Source organism: Camelus bactrianus, chromosome 13, assembly GCF_048773025.1.
Source record: "Camelus bactrianus isolate YW-2024 breed Bactrian camel chromosome 13, ASM4877302v1, whole genome shotgun sequence".
Classification (NCBI taxonomy): domain Eukaryota; kingdom Metazoa; phylum Chordata; class Mammalia; order Artiodactyla; family Camelidae; genus Camelus; species Camelus bactrianus.
This window is the reverse complement of record NC_133551.1, coordinates 60621357-60644644: the sequence shown is the minus strand read 5'-3', so window position 1 is coordinate 60644644 and position 23288 is coordinate 60621357. Positions and strand designations below refer to the sequence as shown.

Sequence of the window (23288 nt, the reverse complement as noted above, 5' to 3'; positions counted from 1 at the left end):
CATCGGATTCCAGAAGAGTCGCAGATAAAAGGATAGGCGATGAGAAAAAGGATGGGAATTTAGAAGCCAGAAGAATAAACAGCGAAGTTTGATGCCTTCCAGGGGTGCTAGCCGAGAGGTGGGGGCGGGTGGTGGAGGATGGTTAGAGAAGCATCCTTGGGAGGAGCCAGGAAAGAATGATGGGGAGGGGTGAGGATGCTGTTGGCCACTCTCCTCCCATTCTGGGAGACCTGCTGGAGGAAGTGGGCATCACAATAACCACTCCCATGTTCCCCCGGTGGACACTTAATGAATATTATATATACAAATGCATATATGTATTTATTAAGGACCGGCAAGGATCTCATTGAACTTCAGGGAAGGATCTGAGGAGGGATTATTATCCCCATCTAATAAATGAGGAAAAAGGCTCAGAAAATAAGACTGACTTGCAAAAAATAAGTGGGGAAGCCTGGACCTTGGGCTAGGGGTGGAGGAGGGACCCTCAGGTGCTCAGAGTGTTGGTAGCATTCAGGACCCGGTTCCAATGAGGGGGAGGAGGAGTGGGTTTCATTCAGAGTCCACACCTTGCCCACCTTCTCTCTTGCAGGTCTGTGAGATGCCCTCTGACCTTCAAGCCATGGCAGCAGGTTGGACAGGAGAGGCAGGATGGAATGAAGCTGACTTAAGGGGTTTCAAGCTTGGGGAAGCTTTCATGGGGCCTCAGGCTCATGGTCCTGAAGCAAATGTAATCTGGGCCCAACCTTCTCAGGATGGGGCAGAATCTGGGAGCAGAACCCTGTCTGTCAGAGGAGATTGTAAGAGCCTCACTTTGGCCCTGGAAGAGTCCAGGCCTCCTCAAACAGATGGGGCCCAGAGTGGCAGAGGGGACAGAGCAGCTCTGCTGTGGCCAGCACCTCCTGGGAGGTATAGGTGGATATGGAGGGGCAGTGGTGGTCAAAATGGACTCTGTTGGCAAGGGGACACCGGCACCTACTATATGCCAGCTTGCGCCAAGCACTTTCATTTCCCTTAGAGGCTCTTCGCACTCTGCAGCCCACAGTTTGCATAGGAGGAAATTGCAGCTCAGAATAGTTAAGAGACCTGCTTAAGGTCACACAGTGGTAGAGCAGGAACTACTCAGGGTATCTGAAGACAGCCTTCAATCCTTCCACTACCCTGGTTCTTAGAAAGCTCTCTAACTTTGCTTTCAAAGTAAGTTCCTGTCAGCTCCTCAGTGGGCCGGTTGGGGCTGCTACTTACTCTGCAGATGGGGCAGCCGAAACTCTGAGGGACTGCTGCCAGCTCTGGTTACTGGAGTCACGGAGCAAGTCTGCAGGGGAGCTGGGGCCAAGCCCCAGTCATCTCCCACCCGCCAGTTCTGCTCTGGGTTTGCTGAAAGCACAGGCTGGGCCACGTCTCTGGGGAGCCAGGAGTCCAGGCCCGGTTTTGCATCAGGCCCTGTGAGAAGGTGTTTCCTCCTCCTCAGTGGGGCAGCAGGTCTGCTGGGCTGCCGGTTGAGTCAGCCTTCATCCCTCACTGCTCTTCTCCTGGTCCCTGAAACTCAGCTGCCAGGGGAGCCGGGGTTACCCTACGAAGGTGTCCCCTCCATACTGGACCCCTACAGGTAATACACCTTAGGGCTGGGGGTCCCCTGCGAGTGTCCTGAGGGGCAGGGACAGCCACCTGGTATCCTGAGCACCCTCTAGGACTTTGGGGTGGGGGAGGTGGAGCATGTCCAGTGCTGGAACAGCCAGATAGATGGACAGACCCTTATACTAACCAATGGGTCTGTCCCATCATGTTGAAGCAGAGTAGGGGGGACCAGATACTGGATTCTGCCCCTGGAACGAGAGGGTACTGCAGGGAGAGGGGTGTTGCTGGGGACCCTGGGCTCAGATCCCCAAAGCGCAGCCCAAGTTGACCTACAGGACAAGGACAGGATCAGTTCTGCGGACCTCCACCTCCATAGTCACACATAAAGACCTGGTGGCCCCCGAGACACCAGAGCATACACCACAACACACAGCCCAGTCACACAACAGACAGTGTAGGAGATACACACATGCGCACACACCACACAGTGCTGCCACACAGCAAGTCATTGAACATACCACATGGCCAACAGTCACCCATGCAGCACCACACTGTGACATGACACAGACACACATGCAGTGATACAACATCCACACCCACAAAGTATACGGGTACATAGATCCCACAGGACGCAGACATGCCTGCCGAACTGAGACTCACAGTGGCACGAGGTAACACAGGGACAGCCACATGGGCTTCCCCACTATACCACAGAAGAGCCCCAAACAGTGCGTCCGCTACACCCAGGACCAGCACACAGTAGATGTTCAGGAAATACTGTTAACATCAGGCACACAGGCATTCACACAGCGCTACACACGACACCTGGTAGAGACACCCACCCACCTCTGGGGTGAGGATGGGGCAGCAGCGGGGAGAGGGCTCCCTCAGCTGACTCACTGACTCAGCTGGGAGCGCATAGCATGGGCGGTGGCCACAAGCCAGGACTTGCCTGCTGAGCGTCCTCTTCCCATCTCAGCCCTGCCTGGTGCCCCAGGTGGGAGGGGACTGGAGGGGAGGGAGAGGAGGAGAGACCGCCCAGTGGGCTCAGGCCATGGCTCTGCCCACATCCCAGGCACGCGCCCCTTGCCACGTCCACACGCCCCTCAGGGCTGGACAGATATTTTCCTTCCGGAGTCACCGTAGTACCTGAGCTGCTTGGCAGCACTCAGCCTCCACCGCCAGGACCCCAGCCAGGTCCCGAGCCGGGGCGTGGGGAACCCATGTGGCCAGAGCAGAGGAGCCCAGGGTCTCCGAGCAAGAGGGCCGGGCTGGCAGCAGGGGCATCCCTGGGCTGCAGGCCTCAGTGGGAGTGGGTGCAGTGGTTACCTCCTGGGGAGGAAGTTGGGCTGTGGGCTGGGGAGGAGGTTGCCTCAGACAGGAAGGCCAAATGGGGCAGGGTGGAGGTGAAGGGTGGAGGAAAGACCCAGGTTGGGAGATTCCCAGGGCAGGGGGCGAGCAGATATGCGTGTGCGCCTGTGCACCTGGCTGCGTGTTTGTAGGTGTGTGTTCCTCCTGTATGTGCAGGTGGATTTCTGCATTTAACTTGTCAAACTTTTACCAGCGATCTGTTTTGTGCAAAGTTCTGGCTTTGGGGGTGAGGCCCTGTCCCTACCTTTAAGGAGACCACAATCCAGTTTGAAGAGGTAGTGTGTGTGTGCGAAAGTCTGTGTGATTTGTATATGCCTAGGGACGTGCCTTTGTCCCCAGGCTTATTCTTGTACCGGTGAACCCACCTGTGGGTCCTTGTCTGTCTTGTGTACACACGCCTGTGTGCAGGTTTAAGAATATGTTAGGTCCATCTCTTGGTCTGGATATGGGTCTGGGCCTTCGACTGCATAGGGGCCTGTACAGGGGAATGTGCATCCATGTGCCTCTTTGTACAGGTGTCAGTGTGCATGTGTGACCCGGTATGCATCTCACTGTGGGTAACTATCTACATATGTCAGTGTGCGTGCATGTATGTCTCTGTACACGTCTTTGCGAGTGGCCCTGACTATGTCCATGGGCCACTATATGTGTGTCCACAAGTGCATCTCATGCCACCTTGATCTCAGTCTTCCTGGGCTTGTACCCTGCCCACCACCTGGCCATATATTTGGGCAGAAAAGGGCAGTCGGCCCCAGGCTGTGCCCTGTACATATGCAGGGCTTAACCTGACCCTTGGTCTGCCCCCAGGGAGCCACACGTGCCCAGCCGGGGCACTGCCCCAGCTGATGCCCCAGAGGGGCCACCCATCTCAAGAGGGCCTCTGGGCCCTGGCTGGCCCTTTCATGGAGCGTGAGTCAGATCCTGAGGCAGACGGGCTATTGGACCTCAGCTTCCTGACAGAGGAGGAACAGGAGGCCATTGCCGAGGTCCTGAAGCGAGATGCCCACCTGCGCCAGCTGGAGGAGGGACGAGTCAGGTGAGGCAGAGCAGGGGAGCCCAGGAGGAAGGGGCCTCAGGCCCTGGGGGGCTTGGGTGGCCCCCCACCATGTCCCCTTCCACCATGGAGCCTGTCAGATACTTGGGTAGGTCTTATATTTGCCCATTGGTCCCCTCTACCCTTGGCCAGCTCAGCTCATCACCTCTCCCAGGGTGGCTGCACCAGCTCCTCTGCCAGCCTCCCTGCCTCCAGGCCCACCCTTTCCAGCCCACCCGTCATGCTGCAGCTGGAGCTCTCCAGGCTGGTCCTTCATATCTCCTCCTGAGACCTCTTGTGGCTCCTCAGCATCCCCTGTCAGGGGCAGGCTCCTAAGCATGGTCCACAAGGCCTCCTTGGTTGGTGCCTGCCAGCCTCTCTGATCTCATCTTCCACCAGTTATCCCCACCCGCCAACACACATACACAAAGTGTCCACTACAGCCATCCAGGCACTCCACAGTCCCTGAACACACCCTTCACTTCTATACTGTTCTTCCTGCCTGGAAGAGCACAGTGGCAGAGGAGCATGGGACTTAGGAGTAGTGTTTGGGGACAGACAGATACCTCTTACCTTGTAATCTTGGCACCACTCTCCTCATCTGTAAAATGGGGCTAAGAAGCCCTATCTCACAGAATTAAGAAGGATTATTCACAATCATTTAATGAATTATAACTCATTTTCTTTACCAATTTGTCTTTAAGAAGCAACTCAAATGGTACTTCTTCTCGGAAGTCCTCCTGGATTCCTACAGGCAAAGCTGGCCCTCTCACATTTATCATGGCTCCTACCTCACTATATTGTACCTATTTATTCTGGACTCAATCTCCCCACCAAACTGAGCTCCTCCAAAACAGAGATCAAGCTTGATTTGCTGTTATATACCAGGCCCCAGGTACAGGGCCTGGCACAGAGTGGGTGGCAAGAATGTTGATTGCATGAATGGTGACAGCCACACGCTCCCCATCCTCTAGCAAGCTCCGGGCCTCGCTGGCAGACCCTGGGCAGCTGAAGACCCTAACAGGGGACTGGTTCCAGGAAGCACGCTCCCAGCGGCACCACCATGTCCACTTCGGTTCTGACCTTGTCCGAGCCTCCATTCGCAGGAAGAAAGGCTCCAGGGGTGAGAGGAGATCCCCAGAGTGGGGCAGGCCTTGCACAGCCCACGGCACTAGATGTATGTGGACAGGGAGAGAGGGACTCTGGTTTCAGTTCCAGCTGCCCCTGGTACTGTGTGACTCTTGGGTGGGCATCACCCCTCCATGGGATATGGGAGGTGAGTGGGCCTCTCCAAGGGCCAGGCATCCTGAGAACAGGGGTTCACAGAACTTCTCACCTGGTGCAGGAGGCCAGGCTCAGGGCAGCAATGGCGAGGCTGAGGCTGCTGAGAAAGAGGCTGAAGAGGCACTGGAGCCCAGGTGAGGAGGTGTGGCAGGGAGTGGAGGGTGCCTACCAGTCATCTGGGGCCCATCCCTGACAACCACCTCTCCCTCCTCCCAGTCTCCCCAGAGATGAGGCCACCCAAGAGAAGCTCAGTGAGGCTGAGGTGAGTAATAAGTGACCGAATAGGCTAATAAGTGAACCTACAGTGTCCCTGGAGTGAAGGTGGGATATGCTGGGGAAAGAGCTCAGCCTGAGAAGCAGGACACCCTGGCCTGGGCCTCTATCATTCTCCTGTCAAATGGGGGTGTGGACCCAGCCTTAAAGGGAAACTCTGAATCCAGCTATTAGGGGCAGAGTGGGGACTGAGCTGGCAGAGGTCCAAGACTCAGATGCTACTGTCCCCCACCAGTGGGACCTTGGGAGTCAGGCAGGGCAGGCCCTGAAGCGTGAAGGGGTGTGAAGTACAGGCCAGACTGGTTCTGCAGCTGGTTGCCAGTCCTGCCCTGAGGGCTGTGCAAAATCTGAAACTGGAGTAGCCAGCTGGAGCCTCTGACCTCTGACTCCATAACCTTTGACCCCCTTTACCACTAGCCCCTACTGTTACTTCTACCCTCTGTTTCTTTTAGGGACCTGATTTCCCCTCACCATATGTCCCCCTAAAGGCTTCAGAAGATGAAGAGCAGCCCCAGGCCCAGGAAGGTGAGCGGGAATGTGTGTGTTGGCATAAAGAGGTTTCAGTGATCAGAGGTGGCTCTTAGTGACCCCAACCACCCATGTTCACCGTCCTCCTCCCCCTCCCCCGCCCCGCATTGGGGATGGGTAGGTGTGGTTTCCATGGGCAACCCCAGAGCTGCACTGGGGCCTGAGTGGGGGTATAAACCAGTCCCTGAAAATTTGCTCAGGGGCGGGCAGGGTAAGGGGCTCGCTGAGCAGTTTATGCCCCACCCAGCCCCTGGCCCAAGGGGCGCTCTCGTCTACGCCGCGGAGGAGGCGGACCCGGAGCCGGAGCGGCTGTCGCGAGGAGAGGTGGAGCCGCAGCCCCCTCCAGCCCAGGTAGGCGGGAGCGGCCGGCAGCTGCTCTCAAGACCCGGACCGGATTTCGGGCGGGGAGTGCCGCTACCCAAGGCGCCGAGCCTTCCGAGACTGAGAGCGGTCGCGGGAGGGGTGGGGGGGAAAGGGGCGCCGCCGTCACTCCCCGTCTCCCCAGACCCAGGCGACGTCCGAGATCCAGGAGAATGGGGAGGAGGCCCCGGGGCTCGACCCTTCACTCGACCGCATGCTCAGCAGCAGCTCCTCCATGTCCAGCCTCAACTCCTCCACGGTGAGGGAGTGAGGGAGAGGGCCTGAGATGAGGTGGGGGATGCCTCCCTCCGCATATCCCGACCCGTAGCCCCTGCATCACCCCCTCCCTTTTCCCGGACCAGACACTCCAGGCCCCAGGCAAGCTTCCTAGTTATACCCCTCCATGCCCGCCCCATCTGAACCCTCCGCGCTACCCCGCCCCCAGCCCCGACGTGAGCTACCGCAGCCCACCCTGACCTCTCCACCCTCCGCCCGCAGCTGAGCGGCAGCCAAATGAGCCTGTCCGGGGAGGCGGAGGCAGGCGCGGTGCAGGTGCGCGGTTCCGTGCACTTTGCGCTGCGCTACGAGGCGGGAGCCGCCGAGCTGCGCGTGCACGTGATCCAGTGCCAGGGCCTGGCAACCGCCCGTCGCCGCCGGTTGGACCCGTGAGTTCCCAACCCGGGCGAGGCGGGGGCGTGAGGGAGCGGCCCTCACTGCCCAGCCTCACTGCTTTTCCTCCTCAGTTTCCTCATCTTCAAAATGGGAATGACGTTCTTGGGCGGCATGGGGGTTGGGTGAGATAACTCCCTATAGAGCGCTGCACAAAGCCTGGCACGTGAAGCTGTGTTCCGGCCTGTGGCTGGGGAAGCCCCGCGACAGGGGAGTAGGCGCTGGAAGGGCCTCCTTTACCTCCAATCCTCACCTCCCCCGCCCCAGCTATGTCAAAAGCTACCTCCTCCCGGACAAGCAGAGCAAGCGCAAAACATCGGTGAAGAAACGGAACCTGAATCCGGTCTTCAACGAGACTCTCCGGGTGAGGCTGCGACGACCGAGAGGGCCCCCATTAATGAACCGGGCACCTCTTCCTGCAGGGGGACGGGTGGCAGGGACAGCATGATATCTTCATTGCCTTCTGCGGACGGAACGGCAGGGAGGCCCTAGCATAAACGTGCTCTCCAGCGTTATCAGTCTAGAGATGGGCATGGCGCTAGTCCAGACCTCATTAATGTCCTCTGGGGCTCCCCAGGATCCCTTCCTGAGAGGAGTGTGGTAGGAGAAGCCCCAGCTAACACTCCCGCAGCACTGGAAGCCAGGGCCATCGACGCTGCTCCATTAAGGCGCCCCTCCTGTCCCCAGTACTCTGTCCCGCAGGCCGAGCTCCAGGACCGCGTGCTGAATCTGTCGGTGTGGCACCGCGAAAGCCTGGGTCGCAACATTTTCCTGGGCGAAGTCGAAGTGCCTCTGGACACGTGGGACTGGGACTCCGAGCCCACCTGGCTCCCCCTGCGGCCCCGGGTGAGCAGCTGACCCGCATGGGGGTACCCGCGGCACAAAACTGACTTTACTACACTGGGCTTTCCCTCTCAGCCTGTCTTCTGCAAAGCCTCCTTCAGCCTCGAAACCTTACGGCCCCATGGGAAGCTCTGGGCCCGGACGGCAGGTTCTGTGGGGGTGCTCAGATTCCCCAGGCGGTTCTCTCGGGAACTGCCCCGACAGACCCCCGCGGGGATAGGCAGGGCCGGTGGGTGTTTGGAGACTCCTCCCTCTATGGCCCCTTTCCCTAGGACCCTGTCCTCGCCCCCTTGACGAGCCCACCTCCCGCAGGTCTCGCCCTCTCCCGACTACCTTCCCAGCCGCGGGTTGCTTTCTCTGTCTCTCAAGTACGTCCCCGCCGGTTCCGAGGGTGAGTGACCATCCGCGAGAAGCCAAGCTGAACCGGCCCTGGGAGGCAGGGAATCCCTGTCCCACAAGGGTAGGGGGAACTCTGTCCGTGGGGCTGGACCTCAGCCGAGCCTCTCCGCAGGCGCAGGACTACCCCCGACTGGGGAGCTGCACTTCTGGGTGAAGGAAGCTCAGGACCTCGTGCCTCTGCGCTCAGGATCCCTGGATACTTACATCCAATGGTGAGGAGCATCGGGACCTCCCCTTTGCCTGCCTTTCTCCTAAAGTGGAGCTCACTGCCTCCAACAGATTCCTTCTAGTCACCCACTTTGATTCTGCAATCTGAGGACAGCCTGAGCTTTGTCTGGGGACAGCCTGAGCAAAGGCCTTGAGTCAGGAGAGTTGAGGACGACTTTGTAGAGCTGCATTTCAGTGACTGGCACCTAGAGGAGTTGTTGGAGAGCTGAGGCTGAGACCTGGGAGGTCTCAGGGGCCCTTCAATGGAAGACCTGGAAGGCCAGGCTGTGGGGCTTGGCGCTGAACTTGCAGTTCAGTGGTTTTCTTTGTTGTTTGTTTGTTTTTGTTTTGGGGGGGAGGTAAATAGGTTTATTTATTTACTTATTTATTTTGTTGGAGGTACTGGGGATTGAACCCAGGACCTCATGCATACCACACACTCTACCGCTGAATTATACCCCCCACCCCGTAGTTTTCAAAGTAAGCTTCCAGGGAACTCAAGGGGTGCCTTCAGGTGCGGCCCCACCCTCAGAGTTAAATGGAGGTAGGCTGATGAGATTCTGAGTCCCCAGCCCTGATTCAACCAGAGACATTGTTTTTCTTTTAGGTTTTGTATTTCTGAGCAATATTTTGTCTTACAGAAGGGGCTCCAAGGCTTTAAGAAGTTTGAAAACTACTTCTGGGGGGCCACGAAGTTATTAAGCTAAGGAATAGCAGAATTGCATATCAGAGACTTCACTCTGGGGCCCTGTGAATAGGAGCTGTAACTTTCAAAGGCAGGAGATCTAAGAGGAGGCTGGTACAAATGTCCCAGGGTAGCAAGGGTTTGAGGCCAGTTCTCAGACAGGAGCCAGAGGACATGGACATTGTGAGGGCCTATGGGTAGGACTCATTGGTTGGTTGGTTACTGGTTGGTTCTGGGGAGTGTGAGAGGGTGGCCACTTGATGCCAGCCCACCTCCCCCACAGCTCAGTGCTGCCTGATGACAGCCGGGCCAGCCGCCAGCGGACAAGGGTTGTGCGACGCAACCTCAGCCCCGTATTCAATCACACCATGGTTTACGATGGCTTCGGGCCTGCTGACCTGCGCCAGGCCTGTGCTGAGCTCTCCCTCTGGGACCATGGGGCCCTGGCCAGTCACCAGCTGGGGGGCATACGCCTCAGCCTGGGCACCGGTGAGTGGGGCAGATCCCTGGGGGAAGATGACACTAGGAGGCAGGGGCTTAACTCTTGGCCTTGGGCACTTCTCTGCCCTTTCCTAATCTTTGGTGTCCACTGAGAACTGGGGGTGATAGTGCACAATCTGGACCAGGCAGGTGTTCCCTGGGACCGGGGGTGGCCAGAGTGACCTTGCCTTCCACCCCTGCCTGCCCACATCTAGGCAGCAGCTATGGGCTCCAGGTGCCCTGGATGGACTCCACATCTGAGGAGAAGCAGCTATGGGAGACCCTCCTGGAGCGGCCATGTGAGTGGGTGGACGGCCTTCTGCCCCTCAGAACCAACCTGGCCCCCAGGACATAGCTGCCCTACAAGCCCTACAACACCCCTCTTTCTGGACCCCCATCTCAGAGCCTGCCCGTGGCTAAAGTCAATAAATTCTGTTCTAAGAAACAAGGGGCTGATGTCTGCTTGGGGGCAGGAAAGAGCCAGGGAAGTGAAGGGTGCCAGATGAAGGAATTTTAGACTCAGACATAAAGACCCTAAGGAACTAATTCCAAGACCCCTCCCCATACTTCAGAAATTGCCAAGGTCCAGGGGTACCAAAGTGTTCTGTTTCATAGTCTTGCCTGGTGGTACTCAGTGAGCTTGGGGTGTCTCTGTTGTTGGTTCTTCCGACTAAGGTTAGGCCTGGGCACTACCCAGCCTCCCACCCACCTGGCCTCTTCCAGTTGCCCCTGGGTCCTGGGGCAGGTATATCAGAAACCTCTTGTGTTTTCTCCATTCATCCATCCTTGGGTCTGGCCTCTTGTCTCTGATGTCCTCATTCAGCCTCCTAGGGGCTAGGGGGAACTGGCGTGGATCTTGCTCGCTGTGCCAAGATGGCTCTCCAGATGCGGCATACCATCCCTCCCCTGAGGGGTACCAGGCTCAATGTGACTCAGCCAGAAGAAGGCCCTGGGCTCTCTCTGGTACCCACTGTCTGCCTAATGACCCCTCTATCCCCAAGGGACCCTGGTATCCCTGTAGTTTCCAGAGAGGAACCCAGGCAGGCCTGTAACTAGGGGTAGGGGAAGGTGTCAGGATCTGGCCAGCATGAGACCATATGTGTAGGTTATCCCTGGAGGGCCTAAGACATACCTGATGCGTGTGTAGATGAGGTCATCTCTAGTGGCACAGGTCAGTAGCGCATGGAGGGTGAAGCTGTGGTTCAGTAGCTGGTTGTGTACATAGAAACAGGGAGAGGTAAAATCAGAGAAAGATGGGTCCAGAGACTCAGGAACTAGCTCTGTTCTACTACCAACATGCTAAGGCAGATCACACTCCTTTCTGGGCCTCAGTTTTCTCATCTGTACAATGGCTGGGGTATAGTAAGTGCTTATTCAGTACTGAGATGCTCTGTGTCAGAGGGGAGAAAGTGAGAACAGCTCAAAGATGGGCAGAGATGAAGTCTTGGTTGGTGGGGGGTCAGGTATAGCCAGCATTCTCCCCCTCACCATCTGGATGGTGCCTGAATCCACCTTCAGTTCTTGTAGCCACTGTACCAGGCCCTGGTCCACTGTGAGAGCAGCTGTCAAGGAGAAGTCAGGTGGTGAACCCCAGGGTGCCTTTGTCAGAAGCTGCCTCAACCCACCATTAGCATTCTCCAGCCAGGTCCCACTCACCTGGGGGCTCTGAGGTCAGAGCACAGGTCCTGGCCTCCCCACTGACCCGCTGTAGGGCTTGTTGCACCAGGGCCTGGCACTTCCGTTCCTTCTCAGCCAGGACATCTCGAAGCCTGTTGGAAGGCGGAAGGCAGTAGAATGCAGGGGGAGAAGGAGTGAAGCTCATTCAGAGGCTGTGGGTGAGTCCCAGGAGCTGTACCTGTCGGTCTCTGCTCGCAAGAGGCCCAGCTGCACCATCAGAGGTGGGGTGTCCTGCTTGGGTTCCCCAGGGCTCTGCTGGTCTGGGGTCTCTTGCTGCTTCGGCTGGGACTCCTCTTCTTTACTGGACTCCTCGGACCTCAGTGGGACTGCCTCCTTCTCCGCCTCTGCCAATCCAAGTGGGGTGAGCTCAGGCAGGGCGAGAACACCCATTTAGGACCCCCAGACATTGGCAGAGGGCGTGGGGCTCTGGGAATGGGCCAGGCAGTATCAGTTTAGGAGATATCCATTTGGTCACATGCCAACCCCATCTCCCTTGGCACTGAGTCAAGCTAGGCTCCCACTGTCCACCCCTATTTGTGTTCACCATCCCCCAAGGAACACAGCCTAGCTCTCGGGCAGGCAGGCAGGCTCCACTCCTCCACCTACCTGGGGCCAGCACAGCCAGGGCTGTCCGTACAGCCCGACTGAGCAGGGAGTCCAGCACGAACATCCAGTGTGGGCGAATCTGGCGCCTGCGGAGGATCTGCTTCACCTGGAGTGGGAGAAAGAATGCAGCTGAGGCTGCTGAGCTTCAAATAGAGGTAGGGCTTCTGTCGGAGGCAAGTGGGGTGGGCAGACCCGGAGTGGAAAGAGGGGCTGGGAAGTTAGGGCCGGGCAGATGTCCCTTTTCCGATGGCTCTATCTTCATAGGGAAGACATGGAATCATGCAACATCAAGTCCTTACATATTCTCAAGCACTGGGAGTTCACTGCCTCTTATTGAGTAGCCCTAACTGTGAGAAAACGCCCTCACCGCATCCGGGAAGGCGAAGAGTGGTCCTTGCAGAAGCTCAGGCCCAAAGCCCTGGGCTTGAAGCTGCTCTTGCAGCGCCCGCAGCTCCTGGGCCAGCTGCCGGCGGTTGGGAGTGTGGATGTGTGCCCCGAGGCAGCGCAGTAGCTGTTCCACATAATTCCTCTCCAGACGGGGACCCTGAGAAGGAAGAGAAGGGTCATCAGCAGATATACCCACCTGAGCCAAGAGAGATGCTGTTGGAAAGGTGGGCTGGAGGCCATCGGCAGGAGTCCTGTCGGTGCTTGACCAGCAGGGGGCGCTGGGGCGAGCCGCCCACCTGTTCCTGCTCCAGACTCAGATTCTCCGCCAGCGCCGGCAGCTCCTGCTCCAGCACCGTGGCCAGCATGGCCCGGCGCTTGCTCTCTTGGTTCAGAAGGCTCACTCCTGAACTCTCCTCAGGGGACGCGGGCTCCTCGACCGCAGACTCCTCGGGCACCCTGAGTGCAGTAAAGAGCAGACGATGGAGGGCAGGCAGCAACCCTGTCCAGCCATCTCCACCCCCCGAGTTTGAATCCTGGCTTTTATTTTGATGCCCACCTCACAAGGATAAGAGAGAATAACCCAGTGTTGAGAGGGCATGATAAATACAAGGAAGAGCATTTGGGAGGGGGGCACCAAACGTCATCCTTGCATGTAGTCAAAGTGCCCAGGTCCCCTGGAGGGAGTACACCGAGACAAAACCAGATGAAATGAACCCAGCCCGAGCCCCTGGGTGCTCACCGGAGGTGGCTGGTGTCCCCATAACTGAGGCAGCGCTTGGGGGGACTGGGAGGATGCTGAGAGGGTGCTTGAGGGCGAGGGAACGTCTGGGACTGAGAGGCTGAGTCAGCTGAAGGAGTGGGGCTGGCTGAAGGGGCATCTGAGGGAGGGAGAAGGCTGTCAGCCTGGGCCTTCATGTAGTATTTTCACCACTACAGCTCCCCTGCCCTCACCCCAGTGTGCTCACTCCCTCCACCCACTTTGTACCTGAGGGCCTTAGAGCATGTCGCGGGGAGCTGGGGCTGCGGCTCCGCTTCCCAGGCTGCAGGAAGGGGTCCCCCAGCAGAGCTTGAGCACTGGCTCGGAGGCGGGGGTCTGGCTCAAAAGTTTGGAGGAGGAAGGCTTGAGCCTCGGCTGACAGAGAACTGGGCATTGGTGGATGCACCTTGTACATGCCCACCTGGGAGGGGGGCAGGGAGGGGAAACAAGGGACAAGTTTAGAGGTGTTCAGGGCCCAGACTGTCCCCACTCCACCTCATGAGCCAGGTCCTAAGGGTTCTCACCTGAAACATGGCAGCCTGTGGGCTCCCTAGCTCATGGAATGGTGGGCGACCTGTGGCCATCTCGATTACAGTGCAGCCCAGTGACCAGATGTCCGCCGCCTTCCCATACCCTCGTGGGCCCTGATCAATGATTTCTGGGGCCATATACTGTAGGGTCCCTAGGACAGGAGCAGTAGCAATAATGCTCATCTAGGCTTTGTCACTGTTGGAGTGGCAGGGCCTCTCTCATCCTCCAGTCACCTGCTCCCACCCTGAACTCTATCATCCAAAACAGTTTCTGCTACCACCCCTGGTCATTAAGCATCTATCCTGAGTTTCCTCATTCATTTTAGGCTCCATCTCATTCCTGGGCTCCATCACCCAGAGTAGGTGCCGCCATCTGTCCTGGGCTGCATCAACCACTCTGAACTCTGACTCACATCAACACTTCTGGGCTCCATTTCAGGCACTAAACTCAACATCATCAGCTATCTAAGCTGCAGTTCTGGAGTCTATCACCTCACCCCTGGCTCAATCACCTGCCCTGGATTCCACACCACCCTCCTCATTAGGACTCTAACTCCATGCCCAGGAGAAACACCACTCCCTGGAGCACCCCAAGAGTTCTCTGTCCCATGTCAGCAACCCCACTCACCACCCTACACCCTGTTACCTGTGAAGGTCTCAGTGCAGGGTGTGATGCCTGCTAGCCGCTTGGAGGTGCCAAAGTCAGAAATCTTGAGCAGCCCACTGAAGGTGTTGATCAGCACATTGTCCCCCTGAGGAGAGTGGACATTGTGATCAGCGGACATCAAACTGGGCTCCTGGACCCTATCCTGAGATCTCATCTCCTGGGAACCCCAGCCTGACACTGCCTCTAACAGTCTCCTCCCCCTGCCATCCCACTACTGCCCCTCTGGGAGCTGGCTTCGGATCTAAACATCTCCCCTTCTCTAGGGAACCTCCCTGATGAATTTCCCACCCTTTGCAAAGAGTCTGCCCACTTAGTCTAAACTGCCAGCCTCTGTCTGGGGCTGTATCTCTCCCTCCCCCTCCTGTCCTCCCCCACCCCAGCAAGCTAGAGTGGGCCAGCTACAGGCTGACCTTGATGTCTCTATGCACAATACGGTTGTCGTGCAGGTAGCTGAGTCCCTGCAGGATCTGGCGGGTGTAGAAACTGATAGTGCTTTCGTTGTCCTGCAGAGGTCCCCACACTGAACGCAGCAAGGAGGACAAACTGCCTGGGCAGATGTAGTTCAAGGTCATTGTTGGCACCCACCTACTCCAGCCGACGGCTCTCTGCTCAAGGCCCAGGCATACTAATGCTATGGCCTAGACGCCATTACCCAACCTCCAGGTGTCAGCTAATTGTGGGCTACACCACCCACACAAGCTAGGGTTCATTCTCCCAAAGGGGGCTCCACCCCCATGCCCCACAACTCCAGTTCCATTCCCATCCCACGCAAGGCAGGTACCTCCAGGCACTTCCTCCATGAAGATCTTGAGGTAGCCGCCCTGACTGGCTGAGCCCAGATAGCGCACGATGTTCTTGTGGCGCAGGCGTTTGTGCAGAGCGATCTCCTCATGCAGTGGCTGAGAGAACCTGGGGGTGGGGTGGGGAGAGGAACAGGTCAGACGGAGGCAGAGATACTTTCTCAACTCCAGCCCCCCACAAGGCCAAACCCCCAGGATCTACCCCGCCCACAAGCTCCCAGACCTTCCGCACCTTATCACCCAGCCCACAGGCCTCTCCAGATGGTAGCCCGCCCGCCTGGTCCCTGCGGTTCTGCGCACAGTCCTGGGCCCACTGGGCTTGAACTCTCGCTTCTATGACCCCCTGCACTCGGGTCGACCCCGGAGGCACTTGGGCATCCGCGTCGCCCTTGCCTACAGTCCCGCGCACAGGACACTCTTAACTCGTGGTCCCGCCCATTTGACCCCGCCCACCTGGTCCCTCGAGAACCCTGAGCCCCGCCCGCGCGACCTTGGGCACCAAACCTGCTGTCCCGCTCCGGGATCTCCTTGATGGCGATGCGTACCCGCGTGTGCCGATCGCGGCCCGCGTACACCACCCCGTACGTGCCCTTGCCCAGCACCAGCCGCTCTCCCGACTCCGTGTACTCATAATCAAACTGCGGGGGCGGATGAGATAGGGGATTCAGCAGGGCGCTCTGCCCTTTCCCTTCCTGGAGCTGCACCCCCCTTGCTCACCTCCAGCACCTCCCCCACGCTCTCTGCCTCCTCCGCGGGCGCCGTGGAGTCCGGATTCGTAACCAAGGCCTGGATCAGGCCACAGAACCTGAGGGCGGAGAAGGTCAGATTAGTGGTTGAGGCAACTCTTAGCCGAGAGCAACTAGGGAACATGTTCTTTCCTTTCCCTCAATACCCCGGCATCCCGGCCCTCAGAGCACCCCGACCCGAGGGACTGCGCGCACCACTGGCAGTGCCCTCCGCTGGGGAAGCACAGCTGGACGTCCTGGGCCGGGGGAAGTGCGTAGAGGAAGCAGCAGCGCTCATCCTGCTTGGAGACGCTGGGAGGGATGAAGAACCCCAGTGAAGTCGGGGCTGCCCAGCACTGCCACCCAGCCCGGACCTCCCCAGGTCTTGCTGCTCACCTGACACCACTGATGGAGACAACTGGGAAGGTCCAGCTGGATGGAACGTCCTGTGAGAAGAAAGGGGTCCGAGGGGGTGCTGGGGACAAGGAGAGGAGTCTGGGGATGGGGGAAATGTTCAAGAGAAAAGGTCATAGATGTCAGTAGGGGCAACTCACCGGCAACTTCACCTGTGAATTGGGCTCCAGCAGGCTCAGGGTCACTGCGTTCACGGGGTTTGTACCCTGAACCTCCAGCCTGGCTGGCAGAAGCACCTTGTTCATCTCTAGGACCAGCACCTGCAGATGATGGAGGAGAGGGGTTGGTCAGAAGCAGCCTGCCCCTCTCCCAGGTCCCATGCCCTACGGGCCTCACCAAGCACTGGTCTCCTTGGGGACAAGTGGTCTTGAGTGGCTGGCAGGACTGTAGCAAGAAGTGGAGCCAGAAGTGTGCACAGTGTGGGGTTTCTCCAGGTGGCTCTAGCGTGGGTCTGAAGTGCTGGTACAGCAGGAAGGTTTCCATCACGGACACCAGGTACCTGCAGACACAGCTTTATCCTCAGCTCAGCCCAGGCACCAGCTAGCACTGCCAGGGAGAGTAGACTGGCTTGGATGCAGCCAGAATGTGGGCATTGGGTGTCATGGGTGCTGGTCTGGAACAGGCTCAGGCTAGATGCCAGTGGACATGGGTGTAGAAGCTGACAGCCTAGGCCAGGCTAAGACTGCAGAAGGGGCCACCTACCATATCGGGGCATTGAGCTTGTACAGCTGCTCTGCAGCCAGTGCCACCTGGGTGAGGTCATTGGCAAGGATTTGAGCTCCCAGGTAGAAGCCTACATCCCAGTAATACTGCATCTTCTCCACACAGCCTTTTCGGGCCAGCAGACAGCCCAGCTTCATGCCTGAGAGAGAGGAGCCTGGGTCATAGTGGATGTTGTTGCAAGTTTGGGCAAAGCCCAGGTGTAGACCACAAAATTCATGTGCGCAGGAACATAGAAATGGGTGAAAACTTAGGTATGGCCAGATCTCAGGTGGGAGTAGGAGTTCAAGCACAGGTGAGGGTTAGGAAACAAGTGTATGTGGAATTCAGTGTGTAAGGAACAGAGGTGTGGGCTCAGTTGTGGGCTCAATGGCTCATGAGGGCCCTGGACTGGACAGGTATGAGGACCTGGGTGTGGGTTCAGGCAGAACAGGTCCAAAAGGGGATGGATAGGGTCAGACCCAGCTCCAACCCAATGTCCTCTCTCCCTGCCCTCTCCCAAGGCCCCTCTGAGCCCCCGTGGGTTGGGGGTTAGGGGTGCAGGATTGTGGCTCACCTATAAGCCTGAGCTCCTTGGAGTCCTCAAAGCGCTGGCCGGCAGCAATGAGGAGCACAGCTGCATTGATGCCCGAGTGGAGGCTGGGCTCTACATCAAAAGCCTTGCGATACCTGGGGTGAGGGTTGGGGGACACAGGGCTGGACTGATGCCCACAGCCCCATCCCTCATCTCATTAGCACAACCCATGTGGGCCCCTTACCAGTGATATGCCTGCTCACGGTACTCAGCATCCTGGAAGCCAGAGCTGAAGAACATGTCCTTGTAGACACGGCCACACATGCAGTACAGGTCAGGTGCCACCAAGCCCTCAAACTGTACCAGTGGCAGTAGCACGGCCAGTGCCTTCTCACGGTCCCCAGGCCTGTTCCTCCTAGGGGAAGGGGAAGATAGGCTGGGGACCTGCCTGATGGCCCTGCCCTACTCTGTCCAGGAACCCCCAGACCCTGAACAGCAGGGACCCTTCCAAGGGTCTGACAGTCATGAACCCAGAAGAGCAGTGACTCTGGTCAGCACTGACCTTCCTAGAGGTAGTGACCCCAGATGGAAGTGGTTCCTAGCTGCAGTGACTCTGAGGAGCAGTGGAAAGCTGTGACCCCTCCAAGGGCAGTACCACTACCCCACCCCACCCTAGGCAGCAGGAACAGAAAGATAGGGACCATTTGACATCAATGTGACCCTGGTCAGCAAATTCCCTGTACAGCAGTGGTCCCAGATGGCAATGACCTCACACAGCAGAGACCCATGTCCGCATGTGGCTATGACCTGCGCCGTGCTCTGCCACCCACCGGTTGAGGGCAAATGTGTAGTGGAAGCAGACGTTGTGCTGCTCGGCCACATCACAGGTGGGCAAGGCCTGCAGTGTCTCCACCAGCTCAATGATGGCCGAGTAGTCCTGCATGAGGGAAGAGCACACAGTGGCCTGATGGCCTCTGGTGAGTCCGATTGGCCCAAGACCCTGAGGAAAATCCTGATCTGGGGCCCCTTCCCACCCCTGACACCCCATTTTCCCACGCACCATCCTCTGCACACTTCCCTCAGGCCCAGTATGTAGTGTAGAAACCACACCTTACATAGAGAACATGCTGTGTGCCCCAATCTCCCAAATACCCTGGGAGACAGTGACATGATCATCCCCGAATATAAACAAGGAAACCGAGGCTCAGAGATGTCAGATTATTTGCTCAGAATCACCAGTGAGCCAGTGGTACAGCCAGGAGCTGAAATCCCATTTGTCTGACACTGAATCCACTGTCCCGACTGCCAGCCTCTCTGAGCACCACACACCTGCACATCACGGTAGGAGAGCAGCAGGTTCATGATGATGTCGGGGGTCAGCAGCTCCACACTGTCCAGTCTCCGCTGCAGGCGAGCCAGCTCCTGCCGCAGCTGCTGTCCGCTGAACCGCTCCCTAGCCAGCCGGATGTCCTGCCGAATGGTCTCCCGGAAATAGCCACTAATGCACATAACAGGGGAGGGAGAGAGAGAATGGCAGGGCCTGTTTCTCAGCCCCAGCCCCCTGTACCCTCACCAGCCTCCTCCTGGTGCACCTTATATGGGGCCCCATTACCAAGAGTCCGTGGGCGTGGCCTCCAGCAGGCGGGCAAGCCGGCCCACCAGGGGTGTGAGCAGGGCCTCAGTGCCCACCCCAGCTGGTACTAGTCCATCAGCCAGGCCCCTCAGGAGGCCTGCATCACCACACAGCACCCGACCGGTGGCTGTAACCACATAGGGGATCAGCGTGTAGCTGCCAATGCAATCCTGGTGGGAGGGAGGCAGGCATCAGTAGAGGTCAGAGATCAGTACTAGGTTAGAAAGGGGCAGTGAGGGGGTCAGTGGTCAGCACCAGTAGGGACTGGAATAGCAGGGAAGGGGCACACTTCATAAAGGGAAGCAATAGGGAACAAAGGGTCTTATGGATGTCAGGGGGCATTAGGGAGGGCAGAGGGGACAGACGAGGCCAGGAAATGTAGTGGAGGTCAGAGGTCATAATGGAGGTCAAAGGACACACTGGAGTGAGGGATGGATTCTGCTCACCGAGTTCTTCTGGAAAATGTCCTCCTGCAGGGGACAGACATTCAGATACTGGTATTCTGGTTAAGGCCGCCCCAGCCCTTGGCCCACCACTACCAGCCCCCGGCCACCTACCCTCAGGGCCTGCAGGTCAGGGAGGTCTGCCTGGGAGCAGAGGAGCACGTTGTTGGTCATGCTGAAGCTCTCTCGCACGCCCAGGTGGTAGAAGAGGGAGGGCTGTGCCAGGGAGCTGCTCACCTCCAGCACCACCACATCTGAGGGCACACGGCAGGAGGCTCTGAGCCCTGAAGCCCAGCAGGGGGAGAAGGAGCCTGGGGACCCATCCTGGCTCAGCCTGCCTTCCCATGTGACTCCATCAGGGTCCAGTTTTGCTCTGGGCCTCAGTTTCCCCTTTTAGAGTCCCTCTGGCTCTTATACAGAAATTACATCTGTGGTATTGCAAGAAGAGGAGGGGAACTCACCTGACTACCATTCACACCCCACTGTTTAGAGCCTGGGGACACTGGACATGGAGAAGGAGAGGCTGTGCACCAGCCCACAGCCTGTTCCAAGCTATTCAAGAGGCAGGAGTTGTGCAGATGTCCTCTTCTCTGGATGCTCAACCCAAGTCTCTTGAAAGGGGCTGGCACCAGCAGTGTGCTGTGCGTATACACGTGTATACACACATGCCATGTGTGTACAATGCTGTGCCTGTGTGTGTGTCTGTATCTGTGTGATAGTGTCTGTGACAGCCTATGTGAGTCAACATATATGCGATTTGTGAGTCTATGACTGTGTGTGTGTGTTTGTGTCCTCAAGGTCGAATCAGCCTTCATTTTTTGGGCTGAGATTTTATGCAAATACGTTTATTGGGCTCCTGGATGAAAAAAATAAATATCGGGGGCGGGGCATCCGGGTTGGTGGGAGGGCGGGGTGACCCGCTCGGAATAGCCGCCTTCTGGCCCCAGTACCTGACCGTCCGACTCAGCCTCCGGTCCCACCCAGCTCCACGCATTCTCTCGGAACTATGGGAGCCTCATAACTTAAGCTCCCTCGCTTAGAATCCAGCGCAGTTGGGTCCCTCTGTTTCTCTTTCTGCCTCTTTAGCCTAATCTTCGGAAGCAGTATGCTAGGAACCCTGAACTACAGCCCCGCAAGTGCGGCGCCATTCCCTAGTCCAAGTTCCAACTCCCAGGATCCTCCCTCATGAGCTCCGCGCGAGATCATCCTGAGACTGAGTTCTTCAAACTCCACTCCTGATATACCACACCCTGTCCCGTTCCCAGCCTCTCCCCAGTCCTAGCCTCGCTCCCTAGGCACGGTGCCGACTCGAGAGCTTAAGCTCCAACCCTGAATCCCGAGCCGGGCCTGGATCCGCTAAATCCCTGCCCAAGCCTGGTCGCGCTCCAGATCCCCTAAACTTCCCTTTTATCACAGCCGCGCCTCGAGCCCCTCGTCTTTAGCTCACATTATGGTCCCATAGCCCGGGCACCCACCTCGGGGTCTCCCAGGAGTTGCCGAGACACGCCCCCTTCGGGCCCTCCCCAGCCCCCCCCGCCCCCTAAGCCCCGCCCCTGCCCCGCCCCCAAACATGCTCACCCGCGTTGTAGAAGGAATCCAGAGCCGCGGTGTCTCCCAGCGCTAGGGTCCCAAAAGGCAGGCTGCACAGCTGAGGCCGCGGCCGCGGTCCGGGTAGTTGCGCGCAGGCCTCACGCAGGCAGCGCAGGGGCAGCGGCTCTGCTTCGGCTCCCGGCTCGGGCTCCACCCCGGGCTGGGGCTCCCGGGTCAGCACGTAGACCACGCTGAGCGGCCGGCTTCGCGCGCAGCCCCGGCCGGGGGATGCAGCGAGCGGCCGGCCCCGGCTCAGCGCCTCGGCCAGCGGATCCTGCCAACAGCTGCCGGCGCGCTCCAGGGCTCCGGACTGCGGGCACGGCCCCGCCATGCGGGGGCGCTCTGGCGCGGGCGCCCGGCTTTGGGCACCCGTGGAGGGACAGGAGCCAGAGGCGACAGATCCAGGGATCTTAGGATCGGGAATCGGGTCGGGATCGGTAATCTCCTACGGGATCTTAAGTTCCGGAGATCCGGAGTACAGCCGAAGGTCCCGTACCAGGAATTTGGTGTCCAGGACGAAATCCAGGCTCCGATTTACAAGGTCCTGAGGATCTGAAATTGAAGGTCCCGGGAATCTAGGGCATCCAGGGATCCGCCTCTTGGAGTCACATAGGGGGATCCTGGGAATCCGTCCGTCTGTGCCCACCAGCGCCGGCCGCTGCTGTCTCCTGCCCTCACATGTAGGCCGGGCCCAGCCCTTTCCCGGCCGACCGGGAAAGCTCCACCCTCGGCCTTGGGGCAGCACCGCTCCCTAGCGGCCTGGGACTCGGCCTCTTCCCTCCCTCCTCTCCCGCCAGAATCTCTGAGGCAGGCTGCTTCCGGAACAGCCTGTGCCCCTGTACACGGCAACCATTATGGATTGCTCACAGCAGGCGCTTATAGGATGTGTGCCCAGGCCAGGGCTAAAGCAGAAGTGCGAATTGCAGGCCCTCTCTGTTGAACAAATGAATCTCCAGAGACGTCAGGGTGTGTAGAACATGGTGTAGAGTGCCTGTTCTCCAGGGCCCTGTTGTGCAGGCAGGGAGGAATTGGAATGGAAGAAGTCTGCTTCTTGGCCTGCAAGGAGCATGGGACTCTGCATCTGAACCCTGCACCCTTTTGCCAGGAGGCTGTTTTCCCCAGAATCCAGTCGGCTATGGAGCCCTGGTGACCTTTGACCTCCACCCAGAACATGACCATAGGACGGGAGAAGAGTCCCCATGTAGATGTTTCTTTACCTACCTGAAGGAGAATCCCAGGAACTCCAGCTCTTGGGTACAGCAGCTTCCCAGCTCCAGTCCCCAAGAATCCCTAACCTAGTGTGAATTAGTGAGGCAGCAGCCTGGTGTAAACCTCAGTGGACTCTGAAATCAGGAACTGGGAACTTAGAGAGATTGAGTAACTTGTCCAAGATCACTCAGCTGCATAACAGAGCAGGATGCAAGCCCAGGACTACTTGTCAGACTGCAGAGATCAGATTCTTACCCATTTATTGCTCTGCCACTTTCTAGAATGTGACTCTGGCAAATTAACTAACTGCTTAATAAATACTCGTTCAGTAACTGCCGTTTCACTGTCTTGTTGCCCAATGGAAGAAAAATGTACCTTCCTTGGTTTGACTGTGAGTTCCCATCAGCCCCTAATGGGACAGGCAAGAAGTAGCAGAGAATGAGAACTTGACTTACAACAGAGCCTGGAAAACTGACAACTTATAAGGGACAGGCAGGAGCAACAAAGAGAGTGAGATAGCTGTGCAATTCCCACCACAAAACTATCTACTGGTAGGACACATAGGGCCCAAGAGTACTGTCAGTGGATGCTTTAATCCTTCCAAGTCCTTCGCTAAATGCTTCTCTGGTGTCCTCAGCTTGCACACCTCTAGAGACGAAAGCCTCACTACCTTTTTAAAAAATTTTATTTTTTAATATCTCTTTTTTATTTTATTTATTACTGTATTATTTATTTTATTTTGGTGGGTGAGGGGAGGTAATTAGAGCCTCACTACCATTTGAGGCTGACTCTCCCATCTTCCTGACTAGAAGGAAGGTCTTCCTTGAAAGAAGCTGAAACCCGTATCCCTGCTCTGCACTCTTGAGTTTCTCCCAGTAACTGAAAGAGGCTTGAAAGCTAGGAAAGGGT

At 57.7% G+C, this 23288-nt stretch overlaps 2 protein-coding genes across 7 annotated transcripts; one reads left to right on the top strand and one right to left on the bottom strand.

Moving 5' to 3' along the window:
* Positions 1-1448: 1448 nt before the first annotated feature.
* Positions 1449-10155, top strand: SYTL1 (synaptotagmin like 1). Of its 4 annotated transcripts, none has more exons than XM_074377070.1 (15): positions 1449-1606; positions 3754-3982; positions 4954-5102; positions 5325-5397; positions 5480-5525; positions 5989-6061; positions 6312-6415; positions 6570-6683; positions 6923-7089; positions 7361-7457; positions 7781-7939; positions 8249-8327; positions 8448-8547; positions 9511-9716; positions 9923-10155. In XM_074377070.1, the coding sequence occupies exons 2-15, from the start codon at positions 3792-3794 to the stop codon at positions 10060-10062; spliced, it is 1698 nt and encodes a 565-aa protein (XP_074233171.1). In that variant the 5' UTR covers positions 1449-1606; positions 3754-3791; the 3' UTR covers positions 10063-10155. The 4 variants fall into 4 exon arrangements, with proteins under 4 accessions (XP_074233171.1, XP_074233174.1, XP_074233173.1 ...); XM_074377073.1 differs by lacking the exon at positions 1449-1606 and adding an exon at positions 2622-2772; XM_074377072.1 differs by lacking the exon at positions 1449-1606 and adding an exon at positions 2867-2887.
* On the bottom strand, positions 10117-21911 carry MAP3K6 (mitogen-activated protein kinase kinase kinase 6). 3 transcript variants are annotated; one of them, XM_074377067.1, is made up of 29 exons: positions 21159-21911; positions 19695-19834; positions 19584-19607; positions 19117-19307; positions 18834-19002; positions 18335-18468; positions 17749-17919; positions 17547-17659; positions 16973-17132; positions 16607-16769; positions 16411-16530; positions 16253-16302; positions 16073-16168; positions 15849-15936; positions 15636-15769; positions 15113-15240; positions 14742-14878; positions 14311-14416; positions 13659-13816; positions 13363-13555; positions 13117-13255; positions 12674-12833; positions 12358-12534; positions 11991-12096; positions 11563-11728; positions 11364-11476; positions 11196-11269; positions 10840-10916; positions 10117-10613 (listed from the first exon to the last, which is right to left on the bottom strand). In XM_074377067.1, the coding sequence occupies exons 1-29, from the start codon at positions 21499-21501 to the stop codon at positions 10535-10537; spliced, it is 3909 nt and encodes a 1302-aa protein (XP_074233168.1). In that variant the 5' UTR covers positions 21502-21911; the 3' UTR covers positions 10117-10534. The 3 variants fall into 3 exon arrangements, with proteins under 3 accessions (XP_074233168.1, XP_074233169.1, XP_074233170.1); XM_074377068.1 differs by having other exon boundaries at positions 18335-18441; positions 21159-21910; XM_074377069.1 differs by lacking the exon at positions 21159-21911 and adding an exon at positions 21056-21077.
* Between the last annotated feature and the right edge of the window lie 1377 nt (positions 21912-23288).

Bases quoted from the DNA above. Each gene is read 5' to 3' on its own strand.
- MAP3K6 (XM_074377067.1), bottom strand. From the start codon at position 21,501: ATGGCGGGGCCGTGCCCGCAGTCCGGAGCCCTGGAGCGCGCCGGCAGC. The intron at 19,835-21,158 runs GTGAGCATGTTT...GTGTGCCCTCAG, and splicing joins GGATTCCTTCTACAACGCGG to ATGTGGTGGTGCTGGAGGTG. The intron at 13,556-13,658 runs GTGAGAACCCTT...CCCCCCTCCCAG, and splicing joins CACAGGCTGCCATGTTTCAG to GTGGGCATGTACAAGGTGCA.
- SYTL1 (XM_074377070.1), top strand. From the start codon at position 3,792: ATGCCCCAGAGGGGCCACCCATCTCAAGAGGGCCTCTGGGCCCTGGCT. The intron at 6,684-6,922 runs GTGAGGGAGTGA...CTCCGCCCGCAG, and splicing joins CCAGCCTCAACTCCTCCACG to CTGAGCGGCAGCCAAATGAG. The intron at 7,940-8,248 runs GTGAGCAGCTGA...CACCTCCCGCAG, and splicing joins GGCTCCCCCTGCGGCCCCGG to GTCTCGCCCTCTCCCGACTA.